General features: G+C 32.1%; 2 protein-coding genes across 2 annotated transcripts in view; one reads left to right on the plus strand and one right to left on the minus strand.

Moving 5' to 3' along the window:
• LOC129226004 (fatty acid synthase-like) overlaps positions 1-6478 on the minus strand; it is an 81412-nt gene extending 74934 nt beyond the window's left edge. Inside the window, exon 1 of the mRNA XM_054860579.1 lies at positions 6437-6478. The gene's annotated coding sequence lies outside the window, so the exon portion shown is untranslated. The remainder of the gene's footprint in view (positions 1-6436) is intronic.
• Positions 6479-10433: 3955 nt separating this feature from the next.
• Positions 10434-19065, plus strand: part of LOC129226735 (acetoacetyl-CoA synthetase-like) — a 161268-nt gene continuing 152636 nt past the window's right edge. Inside the window, exons 1-2 of the mRNA XM_054861364.1 lie at positions 10434-10524; positions 15996-16146. Of these exons, the coding sequence (XP_054717339.1) occupies positions 16017-16146 (130 nt within the window). The 5' untranslated portion in view covers positions 10434-10524; positions 15996-16016. The remainder of the gene's footprint in view (positions 10525-15995; positions 16147-19065) is intronic.

Below are 19065 nucleotides of genomic sequence, written 5' to 3' on the forward strand. Positions count from 1 at the left end.
AGATGCCAAAAACGAGTAATTTACCCACATTGAGTTGCCAAAAATTGTTGTCATAAAATTAAGAGTAAAAGCTGTAAAGAAAACGCTAAAGTAAGGTTGCTTACGTTTTTCTGGATAATATCACCAAGTAGTATAGTCAAATTATATTATCAATAAAGTCTGCATATAATCAATAACGATTTGCCCCCCCCCCCAAAAAAAAAAAAAAAAAGTGGGAAAGAACTTCTTTTTCAACATTTGAAGGCAATCAAAAGGGGAGTTTCACAACTGAAATCCTGTTCAGAGTCCACATACAAAACTTTTAACAGCGTTGAGTTATGTAAGATACATACGTAGAAGCGAACGTACATATATACGTACATGCGTACTCACATACAGATGTCATGAAAAAAATTCGATCGATTCGGTTAAGAACAAAATGGGTGTTTTGGCTATCCATATGTTCTTAGGTACGCATGCACGAACGATTTGCCAGAAAAAACAACATTCATTCGATAGCGAGTTAAATGGAAATTTAGGTGGAAATTTGAGTGAACAATTTTTGCTATTACAGTGCTCTCTTTACTATCTATACTAATATTATAAAGAGAGAGGACGGATTTCTGTGTGTTTATATGTTCGAGGTAATCTCCGGAACCTCTGCACCTATTTGAAAAATTCCTTCACAATATGAAATATGCTTTCTTACTGAGTGACACAGGCACGTAGCTAGAACTTTGTTAAGGGGGGGGGTCCAAGGTTGCACGAAATTCAAAAGAGGAGGCATGCTAAAGCAGAATTAGTAGCTGATAATTACACAAGACTAAGATAAATCCAATTAAAACTGATCATTAAAATATGATAATTAACTAAAATTAATTAAATAATTGAATTTAATAGAGTCATTAGTTAAAATTAGTTAACAAAAAGTTTATGTTAAGTGGTAATCACATACAAAGTTTCCAAATATGGGTGAACCTCTGTCCTCCTGAAAATAAGTGATATATTTTCTATTAATAAAAAGGGCACAAGAAAAGAAAAACGAAAACTGTTCTAGAAATTACTTGGAAAATGCATGCGATAATTTAATAGAATATTAAAGCTTTGTAATATATTTCAACAAAATATGTACATATGTACTTATGCCATTTTATTTGAAAACTAGAAAGTCACCCGTCAAGGCATGACGGGTGAAAATTGCTTCTACTCTTCTTCATTTGAACGAAGCAATTGCCTGTTTGTTGATATTTTGATAGTTGAAATTTTAACTCTAACACCAGTGGATTAACCCTAAACTCCAGTAGATAGCGTTCATTGTTTTCGTTTCTTCATTCCTCTGATATGACACAGTCTTACCAGTAAAACTGTTCAAGTTACCGGATCGAGTTCAGCCTTGTCACAATAAAGCCTTTCCTTGCATGTTAAACATTACCAAAACATATTATCGAATTACATATCATGCCGTGGTGCGAATTCATTGTTGAAACACGCGGGTTACTCGATCATCGGCACTATTTATATGAGGATAAATAAATCTATATCTATGGAGTCGAATGTATAACTATATGAATGTTACATAACGTAACCCTGTCCGATTTGAACAACATTTCAGGCAAAATCCCACAACTCTCTCAACGAAAATATTAACAAGGTTTCATTTAAAAAGCTTGAATTAGTTTTTATTTATTTACATTTATAATATTCTTTTGATACCACGAAATAGAATGATATTTCCAATCTTATCCGTTTTCTAATTATCATTCCTAATCATCAATTAAAAGCTTGAACAAACTATTAACTCTTTGGGGGACGGAGGCTTCCTTTGTTGCAACCATTTTTTATATATATATTTTTTCTTTCTTCAGCCAACTGACACAGTGATTTCAGTTAGCTGAAAAAAAAAAGAGAAGCAAGAAATAAATGGTGTTCTCAAGTGAAGTCGCTATTCCTCAAAGGGTGAAAGCTGTTCGAAAAAATTTTAAATATCGGAAAAGGCGTATTGCCGTTTTTTATCATTATTTTTTTCTTTCTAACGGGGCTGTGTTAGAGGCTTTAGCCTTTTGCGGAACAAGTGCGAACCAACGATATGGCATCCAGTCATTCATATGCCACCATTAAGGCGCGGATGTGAATGTCACAGGAAAATTTGATGCCCAGTTTCCACCAGATGGAGACACCTGAGCTCTCTTCGATGCGAAACTGCAAAATGAATTTAATTTTGTCAAGAGTATTCACAGTCGAACGACCTAAGGGATCTTTTACATGCCGATTAATGGAATGTATACCTAATGAATTAAATTAAGCATCTGTGTAATTTTATTTTAACAACATGTTGTTAATTTTAACAACAATACATATCATATTTTACGACGCAGGTAATGATTTTTTTTCTTCAATACGATGTTAGCAAAACACTCTATTGCAAGAAATAGTAAATATCTTTAGCTTGAAGAAAATAAGTGTTTAAAACAAAAGGCAAAATATAACAGAAAAGCTCAAAAACATTTACCTCGTATTCACCTTTTTTTGTTTCTTTGCTTGTAACGCAGTAAATAGCGGTAATTTTCACCTAGTAATTTATAGTTAAATGCACATGCCTGTTTTTTGTTAATTTAATGCTACCTTCAATTTACTAAAGATGGATGCATAGATGCTAATTAAATAACTCCTTAGTACAAAGCCAGTGAATAACAATCAGAAAATGTATTCCAATGATGCAAATACAAATATGTTTTATGGAACAACATCGAATAAGATTTTTTTTCGTCAATTAAAAACTAACTGTTTTTCTTTTGGGATCATAGAATCACAATTCAGTAAGATTTAAAAGTAATAATTTCTAATAAATTACTTATTACATGCGTTAATATGGCCGAACTTGTAATTTCATAAACTGATCACAGTAAAATATTCAAGTACTTTTCAATTTAATTTTTCTATAAAATTTTGATACCGTAAAAAGTTTGTTACATCAACTTCAAGTTTTATTTATTTATTTTATTTATTTTACCTTCAAACACGAATTTTTTTGGGGCATTTAATATGTTCCATGATCATGCTTAAATATTGGGGGGAAATCATCAGTAAAAAAATCTACGTAATTTGTTACTCAGAAAGGAGAGAGATGTTAAAAGTAATCTAAAAGTTCAAATAAAATTTTTATCAAAAAATAAAATGAATCTGAAATGAACCATGCCAAAAATATAGAGTTAAAATGTAAAAAAAAAAAAATCAATAATTATTTTTCTCATCCTCAAACACACGAAATGTGTAGAATTTCTTTTTTCGCTGCTGGCTTAGAATCTAAAATTAGTTTTTAAATGGAAAAACACATTAACACGTAAAATTGCTCGTATTATCAAGAAAACTTTAAAAGGGAGCACTACGACTTACCTAGTTTGGGTAAACTTAATTTTCTTTTGCGTACAAATTTTGTTCAAGATATGTTTCCTATAAGTATGACGTAGATAAAAACTGCGTGTTAAAACAGAAAAGAATCGGAATTCAATTACTGATTCACCAGGAACGCACCTCACTCTGACTGTCTTTCGTACAACATGCGTCTACGAAATCCACGAAAATCCAAAAAGAAAAGAGAAAGAAATAAAGAAAACCACGCCAATGAGAATGTGGGATACGGCGGAAGTGGCAATAAATGCTTGTTTTTTACTTTGCCAATGGCAATTTGATGGACCAAGGAGAGGGGCTGAATTTCAAGGTCACAAGACCCAGCTGGTTTGAAAGTCGAAAGGGACATTTCCCCGTTTCGGACGGAGTAGGTGACACAGCAAAAAGCAGACGAAAATTGGGAACCTGCAGTTGTTGCACGAGGTTCTGGTGTTCTGAATTGACTCAAGCGCTGAGAAAATTGCCGATTACTGGGAATATTTAAGGGGAGAGAATGCTACGTTTTATAAAATCATTATCTTTCGGAAAAATTTTGTTCATGCGAGATGCAACAACTGAGAAAAAAGGAGAAGGGTCTTTCGGGAAGGGGGGGGGATCCGGACCCCATGGACCCCCCCCCCCCTTGGCTACGTCCTTGAGTGACATAGGCTATAATTTGAAAAAAATCCGATAAATAGTTCTTTTTTTATTCCAATTTAGACCCAAATTTCACATAAATTCCCGAATATGGGAGTGAAAAATTACTTGCACATATTAATATTATATATCGTTGAAAAGGGTAGAACTTTCCGCGTCTTAAACAATTTGTTTCAATGCTCTAACTTAAATACAGCGGGAGTAATATGCGTTTTCAGCTCGTTTAGGCTTAGCTGAAATTTAAGCACTACTTTCTTCATTAAATCTATCAATAAAAAGTGAAGGAACTGTTCTACAGTTTTCTTTTTAACACCATTGAAAAAAGCGACATTTTTTACTCCAGATCTCTCACAACCTATGGTCGTAAAACTTAGCTTCTATCTTCAAAGGAAAAACAGTTACAAGCTTTTTTATATCAAGTTCGAAAGATGTCATTTTGATTCAGGTTGTCAATCATTTTATTTTCGCGTTTCCACGGTTACGCTTTTTGAATCCATTGTTTCTTTCCTTATTTTGCATTTAATTTTTAAAACTTATTTTATTTCGTGTTTCCATGGTTACACTTTTATAATTCATCTTTCGCATCTTAATTTCTTAAAAGTATTTTAATATCTGTCGTCATTGTTTGGAAGGGTAATTTTGCATGGTGTTTTTTTTTTCTTTATTTAAGCCTGATTGTTGAATATAAGTCACTTGAAACAATTTTTATTCTGAAGGTAGACCGGGCGAAGCCGGGCAACGCTGCTCTTAATATATAAAGATTTGAAAGCTATTGTTAAAGTGATTTTATACTTTTTTGTTTATTTGGCGAAACATTTATTATTGCCAAAGAAAAAACATCCGCTTCACTTGCAAAAGGGCTGAGTTCCGGTAGCGTGGTCGATTGGCGCGTCAAGCGCTGAGCAGTTCAGTCTACGGTTATTGTTTTATAGCAACCGTAAATGTAATTCATTGTTTTGGCAATTTGTTTTGAAAGAAAAGAAACTTTTGGTCTGTTTTTATTCGAGTAAAATGTACAACATTTTCTCCTTTTTTCTGACGATGATTTTTGAATGTTCCACTGGATGTTTTTTTTTTTTTTTCGTTAGACGGATGGATTATGATAGCGTGGTTTCTGGGCCAGTTTGGCGATAAACAATAGAGTTGTGGAACTATTTTTACATTTAAAGATATTAATTTGATGTCTTTGTTTTTTTTTTTTTTTTTGGCGAAATAGTTTAAATTGCAGTAAAAACCACTTCACTCGCTAAGTAGAGTTTTAAACAACTCTGAATCTAATTTAATGATTTGACGAAAAGTTTTAAATTCCAAAGAAACTTTAATAGTTTTTTTTTTTTTTTTTTGAAAAGGTGTGTACGCATTTTATGCAAAGAAAAATGATCATTTCACATCAGAGGGGTAGGGGGCATCAATTTTTTTTTATTCAACGGACTTTCATTAAATTTTTACCACAGGCATCGCTTTGCGGGTACTGCTAGTGGAAAATAAAGTTAAACAGACGTAGAAAAGTAAAACATATACAGGTTGTTCCGTTTTAACCTGCAAGACCTCTATTTTCGCAACCGTTAGTCCTAGATGCATACTTTCAATCGAAAAAATGTTCCAAATCAGATGTAAAGTTAAGATATTAAAAGTTTGAAGTGGAAAATAAAACTGGGTCAAAAAATAGAAAGTTTTTTGACCGAAGTCTAGTTCGAGGTTTTGCAGTGTGTTTTTACGTATCATGGCATAACATTTGCATTTATTTTTGATTAGCAATAAAAAATATAAATATTTTTTTTTTACTTTGACAACCTGTCATTCGTCTGAAAGGGCGGTAAGTTCCAATCTCATCTTCTGTATGGTCCCTTAAATCTTTAAACTGGAAATTCTCCTTGAATTTTGGTCGCACAAATGTTAAGTGTTTTCGGTCAGTAATAGTTTTCAATGGAAATTATTTCTCTAAATATAAGTTGGAGGACCTAGGTCCCGTATAAAAAGTTAAATTTTGTATTTTTTGGCTCATTCTTATTTTTGCTTCAAACTTTCAATATCTGAACTCCACATCTGATTTTGAACATTTTTGCAATTGGAAGTATGCATCTAGGACTAATGGTTGCTAAAATAAAGGTCGTGCAGCTTGAAACGGGAGTATCCTGTATATCAGAAAAAATGTTCACTCCATAAATTATTGAAACTTTTAACGTTAAATCAATTTCCAGTATGAACTTTTGAACAACAAAGAACGTATTGAATAACAAATTAATAGATGCAGTTAGTTCAAAAGGTAGTTTTAACCTTAGTTCTGTGATAGTGCCACTGAGTGTACCGTTTAAAATTCATCATAGCGAAAACATTCATGCCTGTACTCGAAATTTGATTTTTTCAATTTCTTTAAAACTTTAAAAGATTTTTTTTTAAATAAAAAACTTACCAGGAATTAGACTCAGCAACGTGCAAGCTCTCATGTATCGAAATTGCCAGTTTTAAGGAAATGTATATATAAGGAAATTTATACAATGTTTATATATATTCCTAAAAATAACATGATAATGAGTAGTTAATGTGTTGATGCAGACATTGTCTACTTCCCGAAGAAATCATAACTAGACAAAATTGGAATCATGACGCCTTGTTAATTTGCTTCAGGAAATATGGATATGCAACGAAACAGGAAGTAATAAATTTAATATGGAGTTATTCACCCCGTTATTGCCCACCACCGAGTTTCTTAAAAAAATTGACTAATTATCTCATCGGGGGTGCTTAATTATCTGGGAAAATGTTTTTAAAACCAATGAAGTTAAAATTTTATTCAATATTTTATATCTCTTCTACGCAACAGATGCTGAGTACCAGAGTATTTAGGTTTTATTCAAGCACTATTAACTTTTGTAAAAAAAATCTTTGTTAGAAAAACTTTAGAAGACGTGTTTGGTACAAGGTTTTTGACGTTGATTGAAAACATGGTAGAAACAAAATTTCCGTGAACCAATGCATAAAAATAGAGCTCTCTGGAAAAAGTTAAGATGTCTGAAAATAGAAGAAAAGATACATGATTCATATTATTTTTGAAACAACTGAACGTTTTCATCCATATGCGGGACTGACATTTCCCAAAAAATGATGAACGGAATAAAATAAAATGATAAGAAGCAGTAACCCCTGCTGCTGACGCCTGGGCCAATAACACTACGGGGTGCGGCAATCGAATGCTTTTCCCCCCATTTCTTTTTTAATTATTTGTGACTGATTTATCTCAAGAAGTAATGAAAAAGTACAGAAAAAATTTGGGCTATAGGTATTTATTTCTTAAAGGGCGAGTTGCTTACATATTTTTCGCTTTGATCACCTCAAAAGGACGGCGCACCGAATACTGTTTCTCGTTTTATATGACTGCTAATATCTCAAGAATTAATTCACACAAAAATTTGGTATACAAGTGAAACTAAACGAAAACAGGAATCATTTCCGTTCCTACTGTTTGACCACAGATTGTATGGAATTGGCAAACAGCCATTTCAGGCGATTCCATCTGAATGAGGGGGAAAATAAAAATTTTATGTGCGTATTCCGCTCATTTGAATGAGACTCTGCTTAATTTAGAGGCTAACATACATCTGCAAAATCTGACATCCCTGAAAACTAATAGATGCTTCCATTTCCGCGTGTAAACCGGATGTTTGCCTTTCCATACAATCCGTGATTAGACAGTAGTTGTTTTTCGTCATCATTTGCGCGAGTGAGCGAAATTAAATAAACAATGAAAAATAAACTAATTTTAAATATATCACTCAAGATAGAAAGATGGAGATTGAGTATGATATTAATTAAGTCTAAATTAGCCATGTATTCCTCTCTTTTTTGTAGTAACTTACCTACCGGGGATGGTTAATAAAAATTTAATTGGCATTCTTATACAATTTTTGCATTAAAAATTTACTAATCTAAAGAGAGATTTTTTTCTGAGAACAGTTTATTTAATATTATTATGAATATTATTTTGTTTTTGAACTACAAAGCTATACGGAACTGTAAAGACTTTTTGAGCGCATTTTAAAAATAAGTCTATGTCAAAATTGCGCTGAATAATAATGAAGTTTATTTTTTTCCATCGTTTGAGCTGGTCATAATCAATGTCATCAAATAATCAATGTAAAATAAATTCAATTTAAGTATTTCACTTAGATCGCTTCAAGATCAGCCTTTTTTTTTTTTTTTCAATTTTCGTAGTGAAAAGTTTTTTGATCAAAAGAGCAATTTATTTATTTTTTGTCTTTATTAATATAATTTTTCTTTTTGCACTACCAAGCCGTATAGAAATGAAATTATAATCTTTTTAAATCCAATAATTATTTGACACGTTTGGTAACAATTTTATTTTTTACAGGTGATCGGAAAAATCTCACCGATTTAAAACTTTGTATCTCTTGTCATTTTCTATTTCGTAAAAATTAAAAAGTTGTAATTGATTTCAGCATATACGCGTGGTTTTTAAAGGAAATTTCAGTTTCAGGGCAAAAGCGCCGAATATTTGGTACCTCTTGTTCTTGCCAATTTCAACTAACATGATTTTAAAAAATACAAAATTATCTGTGCATAAAATGAAACATATTACTCTGAGATCCTTTCAAAGTTTAAGCTAAACAATAATTTTGATTTTTTTTTAAAATTCGGAAAAGTTTTTACAGGATGTCACTTATGAGGTACGAGAAATATAGCACTATGAAAAACATCTTTATCATTTTAGCAATCATTTGTTTGCATCTCAAACTTTTGTTGAAAAATATTAAAAAATAAATCCAATTGCGGTAAATCGTGCAGATAATTTTTTGGGATTTTCAATTTGCATTACAGACTACTGACAGACATTATAAGTAATTGATATTACTAGTTATGAACTGATGTAACTTTTACACCTTTACCAAATATGTGCATCTACATTGCCTGATGTTAAAAAATAAATGTTAAAAAACGTTTTTTTTAATATCTTAATAAATGTTTATTTTAAATATTCAGAATCACGTAAGGTAAGGGAATAATTCCAGCTGCGTAAAATAAACAACTTTACAGGCAAAGAAGCATCCTGTATTGGGTTCAGGGGACAAAATGTCGCCGTCCAAAATGGTGCCGGTCCAAAATGTCTTCTGTCCAAATGTATCTTACCAATAATGTCATTTTAAAATTTTGGTATTCCAGAATATCAATGTGCAAAATGTAACCATTATAAATCGTCACCGTTTCGCAATTACGATGAACAATTTGTTTTAGTCTAGCGGAGAATTTTAGAAGATGTTAATCTTACTGTGACGGCTTTTTTCCAAGGACAGTTTTCATACATAAACTGGATTTTTAAAAGGTTTTTGACGCTTTTCTAAGAGGAATATGTAAGTGTTGTGACTATTGTGTTCATATTCTTACGGGATTTTTCAAGCACTATTGTATTTATCAGGGCTACAGGGTCGGAGTTAAAATGACTGAAGCCTTCGACTCCAGCTACTTCCATCCTAAATCAGTTTAAATCCTACTCCAACACTGTAAAAACAATTCAGAAACGTTCCTGAAAAATAATGAGCTTCCTGAAATATTCTGCAAGTAAGATATCTTGCAAAAAGCAGGAATGTTTTCTGCTAAAACTCAGTATCCTTCCTGAAAATATCCCGGTATCTTTATAAGGAATTCATTAATTTCCCCGATTAAAGCCATTTGTGTGGGAACATTCAGAGGAAATTTCAGTACATTTATATATATTAGCGTGGCACCTTCCTGCTTTGCTAAGAAAGCTCCAGAAGCAGTATTGGAAACATGGCCAAAGCTAAGACTGCTGAGCGAGCTCTTCATTCTGGTAGCTAAAAGTAGCACTTGTGCAACCAAGAGCAATTCATGAAACCTTTTGACAAAGATACTTGATTTTCTCAGGAAGTGGATAAAACCAGTGAAATCCCAAAATATTCCACGGAAATAAATAGTAACGTTTCGGATATTTTTTTACAGTGGTGGAGTAGGAGTCAAACTGATTTTGAGTTGAAGTAGCTGGAGTCAAATGGTCCAAAATTCCCAGGGCAAGAGTCAGCCATTTTCCCATTATTCCTTAGTTCATGACAGTTATAGACCTTGCGCTCCTTCAAGTTCTATCATTGCACGCTGTACGAAAAACACAGTAATAAATTAATTTTCTTTAAACTTTTCTTCCTCATATCACAATCCCCCTGAACACATCCCATGACCCCCCTGGGGGTCGCGACCCACCGTTTGAGAACCCTTGCACTCTTGTATGGTTAACCTTCTAGCATGATTTGTATTTCCTGAAGAAAGTAACGGAAAGAGTAACGGATGAGTCACGTCAATTTATTTAATCTCTAATTAATTCCTTTGGGATGTGAACCACGTCTGCTAAAATGCATTAAGTACTCATTACATGCAATTTCCAAGAAATACATGCATATGTACATGATAACTTTCCTTATAACAGTTGACTGCTCTGCTGTCTGAAGGTTTGGATGTCGTGAGATCTTCTTCCCGGTAAGTGTTCTTACAATTTCTTTGCTATTTAAATCATTGAAATTAGGGATTTTAATACTGGACCAAAAATTCAATACCGGCATTTGATATTTTTGAAACGCGACACCGGAATACTGGTATTAATACCGGTATTTGAAATTTCTCAAAAAATGTTTGACAACATATTGTTTCGTTGCCACATTTAGTAATTTTGTATACAAATTTTATTATTTTCGAAAACGCATTGTGAACAAAGATAAAATGAAGGAACAAATGTCATAATAAAAAATCAATCATAGTAAAAAACATAAAAATCTACTGAATTGTTTCTAAGCCTGGAACTCATTTTAGTGTTTAACCTTCTTACAGTTGAAAATACTGTTTCCGAATTCACGCGGTCGATGGTACTGTTACCAATGTACCTCTTCTAAATATTTAGAAGTCCTTCATCTTCAAATAAGCCTTCAAGGCCTTTTCTGTGTGTGTGGTGGTGGTGGTGGTGTGTGTTTGTGTGTGTGTGTCTTTTGTATTGTGTGTAATATTATCAATATATTTTTTTAATTTATAGCTAATTGTAATTTATTTTTAAGAAACGATACTTTTCTCACATTATTATCGTTTTCTCTTGAGCAGGAAAGATTTGTGTTAGCTTTTATTAGCCCTTTGGTTTGAAATTTACGATAAATTTTACTAAAAATTATAATAGTTTCTCTTATTTGTTTTCGCTTTCTTTTCAAAACTCTTTACAATTATAACTATTTACATATCTGAAAATATGTTTTAATTGATTTCGCTTTGCCTCTATGCAAATTTTCAAGGCACTATATAATTTCTAAATATTATCTTGCCACGAATAAAGCCAAATGGCAAGACAGGACAACAAACCAGTGACAACAAATTATACCATTTGTTATGCTAACAAGCAAAATTTTTTGTCAAAATTTCGTACAAGAGAGACAAATAATTAAAAAAGAAATCATAAAGTATTACTGAAATTGATGCTTGGAATAAATTGTCCATAGGACAATTGCCTTCAAAATAAAGTTCGAGATTCGCTTTCACAAAAGGGAAACTGAGTGATCAGGGAAAGGAAAAAAAATAAAAACATGGTACACAAAAGCGCACGAAAATCTCACTATCTAGTAATAAAAATATCATTTTGAAATCTTTCCGCTACTTTTGTTTAATAATATGCTAGTTCGTGCTTTTGAAGACGCATTTTAACATCAATAGATCGATTTTGATTCTAGATCACGGAAAAAGAAATGTACATCTAAAATAAAATTTAATAAGTTACATTGAAAATTCTTTAATTTAAACTATTCATTTTTTTCAGCTGATACTGAAAATACCGATATTTTACCCCAGTAAATACCGGTATTACGAAATTGCAACATTGCCCGCAATACCGGTATTCGGTATACCGGTATTGTAATCACTTATTGAAATTAAGTTTCTTTTGATTTACATTTGTAACATTTTTTTTGGGAATGGTTAAAATGTATATTTTGGCAGTCCATAATTTGTGTTGCTACATTTGCAAGTGTGGAAGGGCTCAACTCAACAGTCATTCCGGGAGAAGAGTAAAATACATTTTTGACGAAGTTTAAGGGAATTTTTTTCACTTAAGAACTCTTCAAGTATTTTGTACAAGTAATTTGACGACACTGTATGCTTCAGGTCTCTAGTATGATGTACGTTTTGGAAGCCTTCTTCCTCTCAACTTTCCTTTCTGATTTAAAAATCATAATTTTTGAATGAATTTAAACAAGATAAGAATCCCCATTACGATTTTTTTACAATTCATTACGCATATTTCTCTTTATTTTGGCAACGTTTGACAAGTCACCAAGCGCATTGTTTTGAGACCAGTAACGCGAAAAATGTTTACGATGAACCGTAAACTTATGGCGGAAACGTACCGTCCTTATCCCGGCTTTTGTAACTTTCGTAGATTATAAAAAAATTAAATTATTTTCCCCTGAATTTTTTTCTCCACCTTATTACAATAATAATTGCAAATACCAAATTCAAAAATATTTATGTGACAATATACATTAAGAATTTGGTCTTTAAAAGTGTTTTTTAGATAGCTTATTAACAATCAAGTACAACATTGTAATAAAAGACAATTGACCAAAGTTGTGAAAAAAGTGAATGAAAAAATAATGCAGCAAAGTATCCTGATATTTTGCAAAAAATTGATGTAAAAGTTGAGAATTTTCTAACCATCTAATCAGTTTCATTATTTAAAGGAATGCCCTTTCCCGATACGTTCCTTCATAAAGAATATGGGAACTTCAAGAGGTTTACTACAAAACAATAAAAATTATTGGAGGAATTCCAGCTCTTGATAATTTTATTGAAAGGGATTAATATAATATTGTGAAAGAGTTAGAGGGTGAAATAACAAGCAGGTGAATATTGATTGCAATTCTTGTTGCATATTGTTGAAAAATATTGTGGAGTTTTTACCGATAGCAAAACGAGTTTGAATGGTAGTAGTCCTTAGTTATTTAAATATCACTGTTAAAGAATAATATTTAACCCACAACTTTCTACAGTTTTAAATGGAGTAAAAGTTTACTAGTATTTAGCATGAGTTTTGTTTCCTTTTGCATTTAGTGCATAATTTTTTTACTAAAAAATCACGTTTTGAAGTATTGAGCTAGCCTCAAAAAGTTAAAATTATGAGTTACAACTTCGGAATATTTATTTTTTACACAGATAGAACCAAATAAGAATGTAGGACGAGTAAGTATCTGCTTTTTAAAGGGACTTTCTTGTGTACCCTATTACACAAGAGAAGAAAATTCTAATTATCTGTGATTCACAAAGAGCTGGCCAACCCCCCTTTTTTGTGGATCCAAGGGTCTTTGATCATCAACTTCAGGGTATACAGATCCCGAATACTCATAACTCAATTCACTTGATCAGGTAATCAGAAATGAGCTTAAAACAGAGAACCAAACCTTCTTCTAATCAATTCGTCTGTAGCGGAAGCTGCTCTACCAACGGAAAAAAGAATTACTTTTCAATTTTTGTTGATCAATGGTAAAGCATAACGCATCGAGACATTTTTCGGTTGGAACCTACAACTTGTTATTTAATTTTTCATTATTTTCAGTGAAAATTTCAAAGATTAGTATTTAAAAAAATGATTTTTTTTATCCCTTTGTTTTGTCCGTGAGTATACCCCCCCCCCCGTTATCCCTACGAACAGTGAGGGGCTTTTGTACTCAAGGACACACCAAAAATGTATGAGAAATTTTATTTTATTCAAAACTGTTTATTACTAAACTAACCCAAACAGCCGTTAAAAATTTCAGCAAACAAAAAACCCTCGTATCTACATAAAATTAACTTTTGAAAACAACTTGAATACGATAAATAAATATCTTTGTGCTGAACAGTAGAGTAAGAAATAAACAGTCAGAAAAGCAAAAATTCGCAGATTACTGAGGACACGTGTTCGGCGTTACAGGGAACGCCTTTTTCAATGCAAAAAGTAATGAGCATATGGATGACAAGACATCCGACAAAAGCCAAGAGCAGATAAGCATACAGCTTAAAAGATAAAAATAGCGGATTAGCCAAACATTAATTGAGAAAATTATAAACCAGTAAGGAACCAATAGGAATGCAAACAGAGGCCAGGAGCTCTCCTGGAAAGAATTCAACTGGACAAAGACTAAGCCAAAGCTTAAACAAAAAGAAAATGTCAATAACTGTGAACCGCAAGAAAGGAAAAGCAGAATGAAAGGGGAAAAACACCAAGAAATGAAATAAACCAAAAACAAAAATTTCTTGGAAAAGGAAAAAATAAAGATAAATAGAAGAAAAGGGGCGAAATGTCAACCAAGACAAAAAAGTTAAAAACAAACATAGCAAGATAGATAAAAAATAAATGGAAAAAATGGATGGGGAAAGGACAATGTTAAAGATATGAGAGCCAGATAGTGGAAAATATGGAACTGCTTTAAGATCATTAACTAAGTTAGAACTGTTCCTCAAAATATGGAAAGATTCCCAAAAGTCAAGCTCTGGTGAATTGGGGCATTTTTGGATTATCTGATAAGAGTTAAATTCAAAAGAGTGATTCGAATCCCAACAATGTTGAGCAATACTAGACTTATCTAATTGTTGTTTTTTCAGGTAAATTTGATGAAGCGGAATTTTAAAGCACGCCAAGTCTGTCCAATATAGGCAAGTTTACAACTACAATTAATTTTATAAATTCCACAGTGTGAATAGGATCTTTAAGAGAAGAGAATGAAAGTTTATTAATAGAAGAGAGCATCGCTTGGAATTGGAACCGTTTTAGAATCTTACTCAACCTGAATACGGTTTTTAACAACATTTCCTAATTATTCTTAATGCATGACATCAATGAACTCTTGTAATTTTTTTTTAAATATTACTCTTAAGACAGCTTATATTATGAATTAGAAATATTAATAGCTATTATTGTCCTCAGTGTCATAACGCCTTAAATTTATATGAAAGTTGAAACTTTTAAAAAACTTTTCCCGTTAGAAAAAGCTTAGACTACAGAATCTGCACAGAACAAAGAATTTTGGCGATTTTAGAAAAAAAAGGTTGTGAACTTCGGAATTCGAGATACTTCCTAATATTTATGGCAATATTTTTTTACTTAATAATTGGTTGATTTGGTTACAAATTTGAACAACAAACTAATAAATACAGATTAAAGTTAAACAAAATAACAATTGCGGTCGTTGTACTGTATGTATTTTACGTTTTCATTTGTCGGCGTTGAACTTCGTAAGGTACTTAAGAGGCTGCAGAAGCACCTGTTGAACCCCTGCCCGATATCTTCCAACAATCCCCGGACCAACGACCGTAGATATCTACAACTGTCGTTGGGTACAGCATCTTCCTCTGTTGATGCTGCTCGATAGCGTATGAAACGAAGTCATGTCTCAGAACTTTTACATTGAATGCTATGAACTGCAACGTTTGGATCCAGCACTGAAAAAAGTTATCACTCAAAATTTGAATAAAATGCTTTAACGGATACCGAATTGATCTGCCAGTTTACGAATAGACATGCTTGGCTCTTTTGGTATAAATGCTCTCTTTGTATTAATCACTTATTCTGCTCTAATAGTCAGTTTTGTTTCTGCTTGTCACTTCAAATTATCTTTAACATCAATCATCTTAACCCACAAATTTGAAAATTTCCCTAATAGGTTACAAATGTTAAGAATGTAAGGAACCATTTTGAACCTATTAATTTCCTTAATGCCGTTCTTCGTAGCAGTCACTGTTACGTAAACTGCTATTAAATTAAAATACACCAACACTGCATGCTAATACATTTTAAAGCCCCTGAATAAAACAGTAGTGTAATCTACGCAATGAAAAAAAGAATCAAATTTTCATTATTTGTAAATAGATAAACGAAAATCAAGTTGAATTAACTTCTGCGTGTTGACATCCTTATAAGTTTCTGAAATTACTACTTATAGATTTTTATCAACTGAGTTACGATGGAAAATGAAATCAACAAAAAAGCACTCAACCTTCATCCGGAAATTGTTTATCAGCCAAAAGAAATAAAAGAAAACCAAAATTGGCGTTTCAGAAAATTCGTCGAAAAGAAATATGGATTGAAACTGAGTAAGTTGAGTTGTACTGACATATTTTATCTTTCTTTTATTTTTCATCAGTATTTTTGCTAAAGTGTGCTATTTTAACGTGCTAGTGAGTAATAAATACAAACATCCCAGCCAAAAATCGACTGCAGCTAAACTGCAAAAAAACTGGTGGTATTTGGAACCGAGCAACTGCAGTTCAACAAAGCATTAATCTACAGTTCAACTGCAATACGGAGGTTCAAAAAGACTGAACTTTTTGAACTGCAGTTTTTCGGTTCCAAATACCACCAGAATTTTAAAATAAAAAAACAGCAGTTTTTTTGCAGTCTAACTGAAATTTTCTGAACTGCAGTTTTTCAGTTCCAAATAACACCAGAATTTAAAAATATATATCTGCAGATTAACTGCAGTTCAATTGCAGTTCATTTTCTGCTGTTCTCTGGTTCCTAATACCACCAGAATTTCATAAAATGAAAACTGCAGTTTTTCTTGAGTTTTAAAAAAAGACTGAAAAAACGTTACCCACCAAAATATTAGTGAACAATTAATAACAAATAGAATTAATGCGATAGAAATCCAAAACCACTTCAAAATTAAAGCTTAGACAATTCTTTAATAGAAATTCCTAAATTGACTACAGATAGATGTGCCTAGTTCGTTTTATAAAACATCTAATTAAAACTTCAACTCTTCCTCCGAAATACAAATTAAGATTTTATTAATTTGGAGGATATTAAAATTGAAATTTTCCAGCCTAATTTTGCACGAAGATACATTGCTATGATTATGAAAGTAGTACAAAAAGTTTCAAGACACAATAACAAATAGAACTGTTTGTAAGAATAAAAAAATAATGAAATCGACCACGTGGTGCGAAGTAATTAAGTTAATTAAACTGGTTAATATTGAGATATCATAACAATTTTTTTCATGACTGGTTATCGATAACATGAATATTCGCTCAAAGTTTTAATTCAATCGGTGAAAAAATAAAAATTACAAAAATTAAAAACTTCCAATAAGGTATTACATTTTTAAGCTAACCCTAATCTGCTATGCACTAATTAAATAAAAGTTAATTACACAAATAATAACAGGTGAATTTTCAAGTGTCTTACCTTTTTGTAAACCGGAGTCATATTTCAGTCCTTTCGCATGGGATTTTGAATGATGAAACTTAAAATTGCACTAATAAATTGATTTCGAAGCGGAGCAAAAAACAGCGCGCTTTCAGGGCTAAAGTGGTTACCTTCCTTCGTAGTTCTTTGCTGGGGGACCCCGCGGCGCGGCTAGTAGTTCGGTCCCGACCGCGGCGTTCCGGTACGTTTGTACTTAGGTTCCGGGACATTGTTTCAAGCGATATGTGTTCTTATTTAATTTTAAATTCCTTAATTTTTTTTTCATAAGAGACTAATTTGACATTGTTTAAATCCGAATCCTTCTTGAAATTGGTATTTTTAAAAACCATATTTTCACCTACATTATTCAAAAGCTAATAAATATGGCATAACTTTACAAGTGTCAATGCCAAAAGTAATATATTTATGTTTTGAGCCAGACATGCACATTTTTTTATCCTTAATAATTTAGCTTTAATGAGTTTCATTAGGTGCGGCGTGTGATCAAGGAACATGAAAGAGATCAAATATCTCAAACGTCACAACAGTTCACATAAGGTCCACTCGTCATATAAAGCAATCGACCGTGTGACTCGCTATCTATGAATCATCCCGTGCATAAAAAGAGCAAGGTCACGCTACGGCAAAAATTAATTTATAAGTGAAATCAATCATGATTGCTCAAAAATTTATAAATAAATAATAAGAATGTATAAATAAATAAATAAATAATAAAATTATGTGAACAAATAAATACAATAGAAAATAGATAAAAATCATAAAGATTAAAAGTTTCAATGTTATCATCTTTCTTTTTTTTTTGAATGAAATTTACTTAATAGTACTTTTTTAAGGAGTCATACAGTCAGACCTCGTTTTGCAACACCCGGATTTCATGACATTCCAGATATCACGTTAATTATTTAAAATGACGAACACATAACATATCATTTCAATGCTAAGTCGAGCCGGATTAAACAGCAGTGTTTTATTGTGAAACTCCAGCTAGCACGACACTTAGGGCTGCTTAGACAAGATCTAATTTTTCTTCACAATTGAAATATTTTCAGTAAAACGATAAAAACATCTGGAAAAGTTGATTGCAGGAATTTCTGAGAAGCGATAAGAGACCTGTGTTAGTATAGCCTATGCCTGTAGAATGGCGGGGCGGGTACGTAAGTTCTGAACGTGACGGATTTTAATGTTTGACATGAGGGACAATAGATAGGAATGCAAAGCACGTCAGTTTTTAAAAAATGGACTAAGGAAGTAGTAACAGAACAGCCATAGCAATCCTTGCAAGTTTCTCTCATGGGAAAAGGAGAACATTCTTGAGACCCATATTAGATTTACAAGAAATACACAAAACCTTTTAACTATAGCAAAAAAATAGACAACGTTATTCTAAGTTTGAAAGGTAGGGATTAGCTTTTAGAATATCTTCACTTAAAAATCAACTTTGTAAAAAGTACGATTGTTTGAATTGTTATTCAAAAAAAAAACCTTTCTGAAAAGTTTTACGGGGAAATAAAAATAATGGAGGCGTTTTTTTTTATTTTACGACTTTAAGTTTAACCTTAAATAATTCAAAATTACGTTAGTTCAATTTGATCAATAATACCAAATTATTAATTAGTTTTATCAATATGTAAATTCATTAAAATATTGTTTAGGCGTCAGTATGTCTATCTGTCATAGTCTTGGTTGCTTGCTATAGTTTTGGTTGGGGCGGAGGTTCAGTATTCATATAAATGGATAAATACATTACTTGCATACATACAATTTTTGGAATTTCGAAAGGTGGTTGCTTTGTAACACGTAAC

This window comes from Uloborus diversus, chromosome 7 (assembly GCF_026930045.1).
Source record: "Uloborus diversus isolate 005 chromosome 7, Udiv.v.3.1, whole genome shotgun sequence".
NCBI classification, from domain to species: domain Eukaryota; kingdom Metazoa; phylum Arthropoda; class Arachnida; order Araneae; family Uloboridae; genus Uloborus; species Uloborus diversus.